The sequence below is a fragment of the Lepidochelys olivacea genome, assembly GCF_965140295.1.
Source record: "Lepidochelys olivacea isolate rLepOli2 genome assembly, chromosome: 1".
In the NCBI taxonomy this organism is placed as follows: Eukaryota; Metazoa; Chordata; order Testudines; family Cheloniidae; genus Lepidochelys; species Lepidochelys olivacea.
The window spans coordinates 219,697,171-219,708,001 of NC_140411.1; the positions used below are offsets into that span (position 1 = coordinate 219,697,171).

At 47.0% G+C, this 10,831-nt stretch overlaps 1 protein-coding gene across 1 annotated transcript in view; it reads left to right on the top strand.

Annotated features, from left to right (window-relative positions):
- TULP3 (TUB like protein 3) overlaps positions 1-10,831 on the top strand; it is a 79,118-nt gene that overhangs the window by 43,873 nt on the left and 24,414 nt on the right. The window contains exon 3 of the mRNA XM_084633928.1: positions 5,921-6,083. Within this exon, the coding sequence (XP_084490054.1) occupies positions 5,921-6,083 (163 nt within the window). The remainder of the gene's footprint in view (positions 1-5,920; positions 6,084-10,831) is intronic.

Consider the following 10,831-nt stretch of genomic DNA (forward strand, 5'->3'; position numbering starts at 1 on the left):
GGGTCAGTGGAAGCTTTCTTCTGTCAACCTAACCATGTCTACACTGAGAGGTTTGGATTTTTCACAACTCTGAGCACTGTTCCTGTGTTGACCTAAATTTTAAGTATAGACTAGGCCTAAGATGGAAATAAACTTCTAGGCCAGCAAACACTAAAATGCTTTAAAAAACCTGGCCTAGTAGAAGAATCAGTCAGGTTGCTCTTAGAGAGTTAGTTTACTGGTATCAGATACTGACCCCCAGATTCAGTCTCCAACGCCTATAGTAACTGGGTATATTCTTACTGCATGTATAATGTCTCTCTTGCTTCCCTTCTCCTCTTCTGTCTGTCAGATAAGGGAAATGTCAATGACAGATTCTCTCTCATATTTATTTTGAGGATAATGTGTTGTTGACTCTTGCTGTCTTGCTCCCTGACATTTCCTTCCTTCATATTTCCTTCCCTCCTGCTCTTGGATGATTATGGAATATATTTTGGATTTTTTAGTCCTGTAACAATATACTGGTATGTTCTGTGATCTGAGCCTGGTTATATATTTTGTACAACTGCAGAACCAGCAGACCTGAATTTCTGGTAAAGGGTCCGACTACCAATCAGAAGGGTAAATTTGACCTTCAATTTGTATTTTCAAAGTTTCTCTAATTCTTATGTATGTTGTTTCTTCTTCCAAACCAATATTTTAATACTTATAAAATATATTTTTAATGTTCAGGCTATCCTTTGTGTGTAATGTTACATAACAAACTAACTTGGACAGCACAGGTCTCAGAAGTAACCCAGTAACAAACCAGCCTAGAGAACATGACTCTCACAAATAATATTAGAATAACTGTAACCCATGTAGCCCATCTCTCAGGAATGCCAACTACGACAGCAAACCAGCTCATGTGCGGTAGCGCTCATGAAGAGTGCTAGGATAATGAACCAGCACATGCAATCTAGCCTTCGTATGTTATCATGCAATTAAAGAAACAGTGTGCACACTCCAGACCTTCTGAGGAAAGTTGCCGAAAGAGATAAAAAAGAGCAAAGGGCCAAGAACTGAGCTTTGCAATTGAGGATACACGCAGGGAAAGAGCCATCACTAGAAACAAAAAGAGAGAGGGTAGTTTCATAGGTTCGGAGGGGAATGATGATAGAAGGACACCTGCCTCCAGGTGTCCACTTTCTTTAAGGAGAATGTGGAGACTGAGAACTGGGGGCTATCATCAATGAGAACAACCTTCAGATTGCTCTTAGGGTTACTAATGAGCACACAGGGATGATCTGTCTTTAGTGCAAGTGACTTGTACACATGTAGAACATCCCATTTGGCTCAGTGATGAGCTACAGTGTACTAAAATCTGATTCTCCACTTTCCTTCACAGACCTTGTAACTCTCCGTACCAAGCGTAGTTCTCGTCACAGTTACACGCATGCGTCCAGCAGCATCTTACCCTAATTCTTTAAGTTAGAACTTGTTTCCTTTATCACTTGTTATGACATCACAAGTGACATGGTTATATATGTTGACTCTCAGGGCATGGCTACACTTGCAGGTGTAGAGCTCTGGGAGTTAAATCAGCCTTCGGAGACCGCAGCAGGGAAAACGCTGTCATGTGTTTACACTGTCAGCTGCAAGCGCACTGGTGTGGCCACATTAGCAGCACTTGCAACACCACAGAGAGCAGTGCAGTGTGATAGCTATCCCAGTGTGCAAGTGGCTGCAGCATGCTTTTCAAATGGTGGGGGTGGAGTGTGACAGGGAGTGTGTTGTGTGTATGTGGAGGGAGAGAGAGTGGGTTTTGGGGGGGGAGAGAGTGTGTCAGCATGCTGTCTTGTAAGTTCAGACAGCAGCGGACCCACCCACCCCCCTGCCTCTCTCTCTCTCACATGCTCACAGCAGCAGCATTCCACAGTGATGGTTGCTTTGTTCCGGAGCAGATAAGCAGCCGGCTGTCAGAAACTGAGCTTTGAAAGGGTATATCTGCATGCCTGCAGCCGAGTTCAAAACAATGACAAGAGTGGCCACTTGACTTCAGGGGATTATGGGACATTTCCGGAGACCAATCACAGCGTAGTAATGCAACACCTCATTCAGACTGATGCCTGGGCGTTTCAGCCGGGGTGCAGCAAGCTTTATGCTTTTCGTGGAGGTGGATTACCAGGAGTGCTCCAGCTGCAGAGTCCAGGTGCTCTACGTGCCTTGCCAGTGTGGACACCTTGGGAGTTAGGGCGCCCGGGACTGATTTAATGCGCTCTAACTTGCAAGTGAAGCCAAGCCCTAAGATTAGGATTCATAGTTCATTTGACTCTGGCTAAGTTTGTCATTCAGCTTTGTATCACAAGGAATGAGTTCACTCGGTATATCCAGTTCTCTGTCATTCAGTTAACTCAACATGAATGATTGAAACACCCTTGACTTCCCCTGTAACTTCTACTCCTTCTTGTTCTATCCATGGCCCCCAGTGTCTGGGAGCTGTCAGTTGTGAGTTCTCCTCTGGGGATGCCTGCTCCTATCAGAAAGTCCATTTCCTGTGCAAGTCCTGACCTGTTTTGCTGAATCACAATAATATCACTGAGTGCAATAGTAATGTCAGTTGGAAGAGTGAGTTCAGGTCAAGGATTTGAGAAATAGGATGTGGCAGTGTGTAGTGGGGTGGCTGCCCCACTCCAGGAGAGCAGGGGTTAAAAGCAGCCCTTGGAGAGGGTTGTGGCTGGGACCCAATTAGAAAAGAGGATAAGAGCAGGCATAGCTGTGGCCACACCCAATCAGGCCAACCTAAGCTGGACCTGATACAAGGGCTAACGGAAGAGCTGGGTCAGTCTCACTCCATCCTTGGAGTGGGAAGGACCTAGCTGCCTGGGAACATGGGGTACCTGAAGCAGAACAGTGCCAGTGGGCAGAACCCCAAGGTAAAGGGCACTGGGGTCCGGGAGAGACACGAGGCCTGAGGCAGGAGAGACACTGGCCAGCAGGGGGTGCTCTGAGGCTGAGGAGCTAATTCCTGAGGCAACCAGTAGGAGGTGCTGTGGCGGTGAGTGCTCAACCTGTTACACAGTGTAATTGAAGACTCTTATCACATTGTAATGCATAGGCACAAGGGAGCAGGGAAAGAGGTGTGGTCTCAAGCTTAACTTTGGCATTTTGTGATTTTTTTGTGGTGGTGGTGGTGGTGGTGTTTTGAAATTTTACTAAGACACAGTTGCAATAACATGTTAACATACTACATAACTTGTTCCGATGTAGCATCAGGTTAATATTCGAGAACCTGGCTAAAGATTCTGGCTTGCTGACTGAAGAGTTCTCCTCCTCTGAGTATGTCAAAAAGGATGACCACATTTCTAAACACCCATTCTTTTTTTGGCACTTCTCTTGTGTACATACTTGCTGTGATAGCTTTCCCATTACAAGGACAGTCCATATTTTGCTATACCTCAGTTCCATAGGAGGAGCAGTTACATTTTTCTGGTAATGTGCAATGCAAAACTTAGCTGCTAACAATAAAAAAGAAATTAATTTGTCATTCTGTTTAAAATGTAGATCCTTTAATAGGGTATTAAGTAAGCGGGTCAGGGGATATGTAGGAAGCTGGCATTTTGTCATAAGAGGAATTTCTTTAATAATTCCCTTTCCCGTAGAGCAGTGGTTCCCAAACTGGGGTTCTCAAAATGTTACAGGGGGTTCTTGGGGAATTCCCTAATGGTGGACAGAACTGTCCTTAGGAACCCTGGGCAGCGTGGGGCCAGTAGCCTCCAGTGAAGCCCCTGGACTTCCAAGAGCTAAGCAGATCAAAGCAAGGATATCTGTCACACATCTTTACTCTTCAGGACTCCTTATAAGAAATGGAAAGGGAGGTGGACATTTTTTGCTGTTTTTAAAATTAAATAGGCAGCTAGTTTTGTTTTTTAAATTATTCTGAAGAACAAGTTTTAAGCTTTGTTGTAACGTGTGTTGTTTGCCTGGACTGCTCAAGACCTGAATGCTTGTGTAGGAGGAACTCTTTGAGTTGGCTTCTTAAATACCTTCATGCTGGTTCACATCTGATGCTCCTTGATGAAACATAGGAGCCTTGGCTTATAACAGGCTTATTCAAAGTGATACAAGCTACAAAATTGAGATCTTGGAAGAGTGTTGCTGTTTTCATAATGTAATAATACTGTAATGATTATTATTGATGTTTAATATGCATGGCATAAAAAACCATTTTATTTCCAAGATCACTGCTTTTATAATTTATACTCAGGTAAAGGAGAAAATCCCTGGAAATATTCATTTTTAGGAGGGGGTTCATGAGACTTGACATTTTAGTGAAAGGGGTTCACTGGTTGTTAAACTTTGGGAACCACTGCCCTAGAGAGTCCCACCCATCCAGATCAATTTTTGTCCAAATCCCTCTCCCTTCTTTTTATCTTTTTCAGTCAAAATTGTACATTCTTAGAAACCTTTTGTTCCTACTTGCTCCTGGGTCAAGTCCTCAAATATGGTTAAAAGTCTAGATAGAGCAACCTTATGTTAAGATTTCACTATAAAATATTTGAATTGTTATCCATGCAGAAGTAATACTACACAAATGTACTTCTTGGCATTTAATATGAAATTAGCTTATCTGTACTATTACACATTTGACATACCAAATTTAGTAACTGAAGATGTTTTTCAAAAAGACAGAATGTTTAGTCATAGAATCAGAGATGCTGGAGCAGGAGTGGGCAAACTTTTTGAACCGAGGGCCACATCTGGATGGGGAAACTGTATGCAGGGCAAGGGGTTGGGGTGTGGGAGGGAGTGCGGGGTGTGAGGGGGTGCGGTGTGCAGGAGCGGGCTCAGGGCACAGGGTTGGTATGCACAGGAGTGCAGGGTGCGGCAGGGGGCTCAGGGCAGGGAGTTGCGGGGTGTGGCTGGGGGCTCAGGGCAGGGAGTTGGGGTGCGAGGTGCAGGCAGGGGGCTTAGGGTAGGGAGTTGGGGGACAGGGGTGCAGGAGAGGTTTGGGCTCTGGCCTGGCACTGCTTACCTAAAGCGGCTCTGGGGTGGCAGCAGCGCGCACTGGGGCCAGGGCAGGCTCCCTGCCTGCCTGCCCTGGCCCCACGCCACGCCACGCAACGCCACTCCGAGAAGCAGCCAGCACCACAACCCTGCGTGGCCTCTGGGGGAGGTGAGGGGCACAGGGCTCCATGAAGCTCCCATTGGCCGCGGTTCCCCATTTCCGGCCAATGGGAGCTGCGGGGGGTGGTACCTGGAGGCAAGGGCAATGCACCGAGCCCTCTGCCCCCCTTGGGGCTCAGCACCGAGCCCTCTGCACCCCTCTGCCGGCCGCTTCTGAGAGCGGCGCAGGGCCTACGGCACCACGGGGGGCAGTCCCGTGGGCCGGATCCAAAGCCCTGAGGGGCCGGATCCGGCCCGCAGGCCGTAGTTTGCCCACCCCTGTGCTGGAGGGTCCTGATGGGTCATCATTTCTATCCTATCCATCAGTTTTAAATAGGTAAGTTATGGACAGTGATTAATGAAACCACCAGACAAGTTTTGTATCGCTAATTCTAGTTTGTGAAATGCTTCATAGTGAATTTTGAGTAAACCTGCTAAATTTAACTCAGTGTGAATTAAAGAGTTGTGGCAGTTTATATTGGATACAAAGACAAAAGATTGCTGATGGCCAAGGATTAGGTCGCAGTCTAAGGTGGTGCCTTGACCCCTGGCTGCCAGCAATGGAATCTGAGAGTCCAAGTGAGTGCCTCAGTCCAGAGTCTTCAGAATGATTCCAGGATGCAGACTTCACCGAAGCTTGAAACCCTTATCAGAGCGCACCAGAGCTTTTCAGACTTCACAGTGGTTCCAATATAAAATACTTTGCCAATGGCCAGGGAGGGACCATGCATTGCCGCCTCCTCTCTAGTGTGTGTGGCTATTCATCCTTCCTTCGTATGCTTTGTTTCTCTTACAGAGAGCTCTTCTGGAGAAGAAGCAGAGGAAGAAACGTCTTGAGCCCTTGATGGTGCAGCCAAATCCAGAAGCAAAGCTGCGTAGATCAAAGCCCAAAGGGTGTGAGGAGCAGACTCCCTTAGTAGAGACCCACACCCCTTTTCACAGCGATGTTGTCCTGCATGGTGCGTAGTCCTCCTGATCAACAGACATTCTTACTAATGCTAATTTGTTTTTACCTTGGGGTGATCACATTTACATTCCCCAGGGGAATGGGTGGCCGAGAAACTAAAGGGATTGATTTTGTTGGGTACAAAAGAAGAGCAGCATTCATTTGTTCCTTGTCACTCATCTGGTGCTAAGCAACACTGCGCTGTAAAAAAACTATCAACCTGACCTGGACTCCAGTGTCAGATTAAATAATTAGGTTGGGAAAATCCATCCACCTCTGAATGATCTCTCCTTAGAGTTAGACCAAAGCCATCTGGCTCAACAGAATTAGGTGTGGAATTGTTTAGTTTCCTCACCTCCTGGGTACTTTAGTAGTGTTCCCAGAAATGTAGGGAGCTATACATCTGGAGCAGGAGAGATTCATTGGATTTTTCTGAAGCAGTAAGAGAAAAGGAGGACAGGGAATAAATGAATAGCAGCAACATGCACTATCATGACAGAGTTCTCAAAATTGTTGTGACAGGCTGATTGGGAAGGGGAAGGCAGTACAGGGGTTGATGAATATTGAATTTAGCTTTCTTAGTTTCTCCTGTCTTCACTGACGTTCCTTATACACGCTGGGTTTCAGCCACAGCCCAATTCCTTCTGAAACTCTGAAGGAGTAAACCCCCCTCTGCTGGTGGCAGGGATTTTTGCATTCTCTTTAATCTCATTCCTGGAATTCCTCTCCACTATCCTGTTAACTCACTCTAATCTCAAATTACAAATCCAAGTGTCGGGTGAGAGGAGTTTTTCAGAGTCTTGTCCATGTGACATGCAAACAGGATCCATTAGATTTCTTGCCATATGGTAAGGAGGTAAATTTTGGGATCAGTGGGCCCTGCATATGGCAGGGAGGTGACAGCAACATAGCAGCAAAGTGTTGGTAGTAAGGAAAGCTATAGGCACTGAGAAAGCAAGGAGCCAATGGCAAGAGCTCAGTAGTCTCACAGCATGACAGTGAAATAGTGGCAAGAACCATTGGGAACAGTGACCTAGCAAGAGAGTGTGATGAGCTCACAGGCCAGGGAGCCCCACACATGATGGGGCATAGGAGGTGACAGGGAAAACCCCACAATCCTGGGAAAGTATCGGAAAAGTACCACGAGAGCCAGGATTCTGGCAAACTATCAGGGAGGTAGCAGGGTGTGTCTTGGGGTTTTGTGATGCACATTAAAGGGATACCATGAGCTAAAAAGGATAAAAATGAACTTAGTGGTTGCTCCTAGAAATATATTGTCTCCTAGCAGCCCATCTCTTTAAATCTCTTTCCTGTTCTGTGGATCAGTGGCTGCAGATTGGGAGAGGAGTGAGAGGAGACTTCAGCTGTAGCATTTGCTGGACTGATAGCCTGCTTAGAATTAACTGGGAGAAAGCAGATTGTGAGAAACTTTCTGGTTGGAGAGCGTGCTTCTGAAATGAGACAGGAGAGAATAAAAACACCCCTGAATCAGGAAGCTAGATACTACAGAAGTCAGAGGGATGAAAATTGGAAAGCTTCCCTGACCTTGAAGCTGCTTGTATACTTTCAGACCAAGAATCTTTAAAATGGAGTGAAGATTGTAAATGTGTCAGTAACCCAAAGGTAAAACATCTGAGTAAACCACTGTAGTTTTAAAATACAAAAAACAGCAGAAAACCAAGAAATCCAAACCGAAGACTGCACTTAAAACAAATTCTAGATGGTTTGGAAATGCAGAGTTAAGGTACCCCAAACAACCTTCACTCTCCCATATCCCAGGCACATAGTGCACCCTCTGTGTAAAGTGTCTGTGACAAGAACTGCAGTATCACAGCTGCTTTATATGGTTAACCTTGTGTACGTTGGTTCCACCAGAAACCCACGTGGCAGCTACATATACTTTGGTATCTTGTCTACAGCTGTGAACACCCCCTAGTTTACTGTGACTTACGTAGCAGAGTATTCTTAGCCTTGGTCTACACTAGGAGTTGAGGTCGAATTTAGCAGCATTAAATCGATTTAACCCTGCACCCGTCCACACGACGAAGCCCTTTTTTTTTGACTTAAAGGGATCTTAAAATCAATTTCCTTACTCCACCCCCGACAAGGGGATTAGCACTGAAATCGGCCTTGCCGGGTCGAATTTGGGGTACTGTGGACACAATTCAACGGTATTGGCCTTCAGGAGCTATCCCAGAATGCTCCACTGTGACCACCCTGGACAGCACTCTCAACTCAGATGCACTGGCCACATAGACAGGAAAAGGCTCGCGAACTTTTGAATTTAATTTCCTGTTTGGCCAGCGTGGCAAACTGCAGGTGACCATGCAGAGCTCATCAGCAGAGGTGACCGTGATGGAGTTCCAGAATCGCAAAAGAGCTCCAGTATGGACCGAACGGGAGGTACGGGATCTGATCGCTGTATGGGGAGAGGAATCTGTGCTATCAGAACTACGTTCCAGTTTTCGAAATGCCAAAACATTTGTCAAAATCTCCCAGGGCATGAAGGACAAAGGGCATAATAGGGACCAGAAGCAGTGCCGTGTGAAACTTAAGGAGCTGAGGCAAGCCTACCAGAAAACCAGAGAGGCAAACGGCCGCTCCAGATCAGAGCCCAAAACATGCCGCTTCTATGATGAGCTGCATGCCATTTTAGGGGGTTCAGCCACCACTACCCCAACCATGTTGTTTGACTCCTTCAATGGAGATGGAGGCAACACATAAGCAGGTTTTGGGGACAAGGAAGATGATGATGATGATGATGATGATGAGGTGGTAGATGGCTCACAGCAAGCAAGCGGAGAAACTGGTTTTCATGACAGCCAGGAACTGTTTCTCACCCTGGACCTGGAGCCAGTACCCCCCGAACCCACCCAAGGCTGCCTCCCGGACCCGCCAGGCGGAGAAGGGACCTCTGGTGAGTGTACCTTTTAAAATACTATACATGGTTTAAAAGCAAGCATGTTTAATGATTAATTTGCCCTGGCATTCACGGCTCTCCTGGATGTACTCCTAAAGCCTTTGCAAAAAGTTTCTGGGGAGAGGGAAGCCTTATTCCGTCCACCATGGTAGGACACTTTACCACTCCAGGCCAGTAGCATGTACTCGGGAATCATTGTAGAACAAAGCATTGCAGTGTATGTTTGCTGGCATTCAAACAACATCCGTTCTTTCTCTCTCTCTGTTATCCTCAGGAGAGTGAGATATCATTCATGGTCACCTGGTTGAAAGAGGGTGCTTTTCTTAAGGAGACATTCAGAGGTGCCCGTTCCTGCTGGGCTGTTTGCCTGTAGCTGAACAGAAATGTTCCCCGCTGTTAGCCACGGGGAGGGGGGAGGGATGAGGAGCTAGCCACACAGTGCGGGGAGGCAAAATGCGACCTTGGAACGAAAGCACATGTGCTATGTATGTAATGTTAACAGCAAGGTTTACCGTGAAAGAGTGTAGCCATTGTTCTAGAAAATGTGTCTTTTTAAATACCACTGTCCCTTTTTCTTTCCTCCATTAGCTGCATGTGTTTCAAGGATCACAGGATCTTCTCCTTCCCAGAGACTAGCGAAGATTAGAAGGTGAAAAAAACGCACTCGCGATGAAATGTTCTCTGAGCTCATGCTGTCCTCCCACACTGAGAGAGCACAGACGATTGCATGGAGGCAGACAATGTCAGAGTGCAGGAAAGCACAGAATGACCGGGAGGTGAGGTGGGGGGCTGAAGAGAGGGCTGAAGCTGAAAGCTGGCGGCAGCGTGATGAGAGGAGGCAGGATTCAATGCTGAGGCTTCTGGAGGATCAAACCAATATACTCCAGCATATGGTTGAGCTGCAGGAAAGGCAGCTGGAGCACAGAGCGCCACTACAGCCCCTGTGTAACCAACCGCCCTCCTCCCAAGTTCCATAGCCTCCTCACCCAGACACCCAAGAACGCGGTGGGGAGGCCTCCGGCCACCCAGCCACTCCACCCCAGAGGATTGCCCAAGCAACAGAAGGCTGGCATTCAATAAGTTTTAAACTTTTAAAGTGCTGTGTGGTCTTGTCCTTCCCTCCTCTACCACCCCTCCTGGTGCTTCTCTCCTCCACCATCCCTCCTGGGCTACTGTGGTAGTTATCCCCCTATTTGTGTGATGAATTAATAAATGCAAATAAATAAATTCATGCATTTCATGAATGTGAAGCAACAATGATTTTATTGCCTCTGCAAGCAGTGATCGACACTTGATATCAGCAGATCTTTGATTGCGTTGGCTACTTGTATCACAGCAGCCCCCACAGTAGATTTGCCCACTCCAAATTGATTCCCAACTGACCGGTAGCTGTCTGGCGTTGCAAGCTTCCACAGGGCTATCGCCACTCGCTTCTCAGCTGTGATGGCTGCTCTCATCTTGGTATTCATGTGCCTCAGGGCAGGGGAAAGCAAGTCAAAGTTCCATGAAAGTGCCCTTACGCATGCAAAAGTTTTGCAGCCACTGGGAATTGTCCCAGACCCGCAACACTATGCGGTCCCACCAGTCTGTGCTTGTTTCCCAGGCCCAGAATCGGCGTTCCACAGCACGAACCTGCCCCATTAGCACCATGATGCCTGCATTGCCAGGGCCCATGCTTTGAGAGAAGCCTGTGTCAGTGTCCTCATCACACTCGTCACCGCACTGACATCGCCTACTCGCCTGGTTTCGCTTTGCCAGGTTCTGATGCTGCATATACTGCTGGATAATGCGTGTGGTGTTTAATGTGCTCCTGATTGCCAAAGTGATCTGAGCGGGCTCCA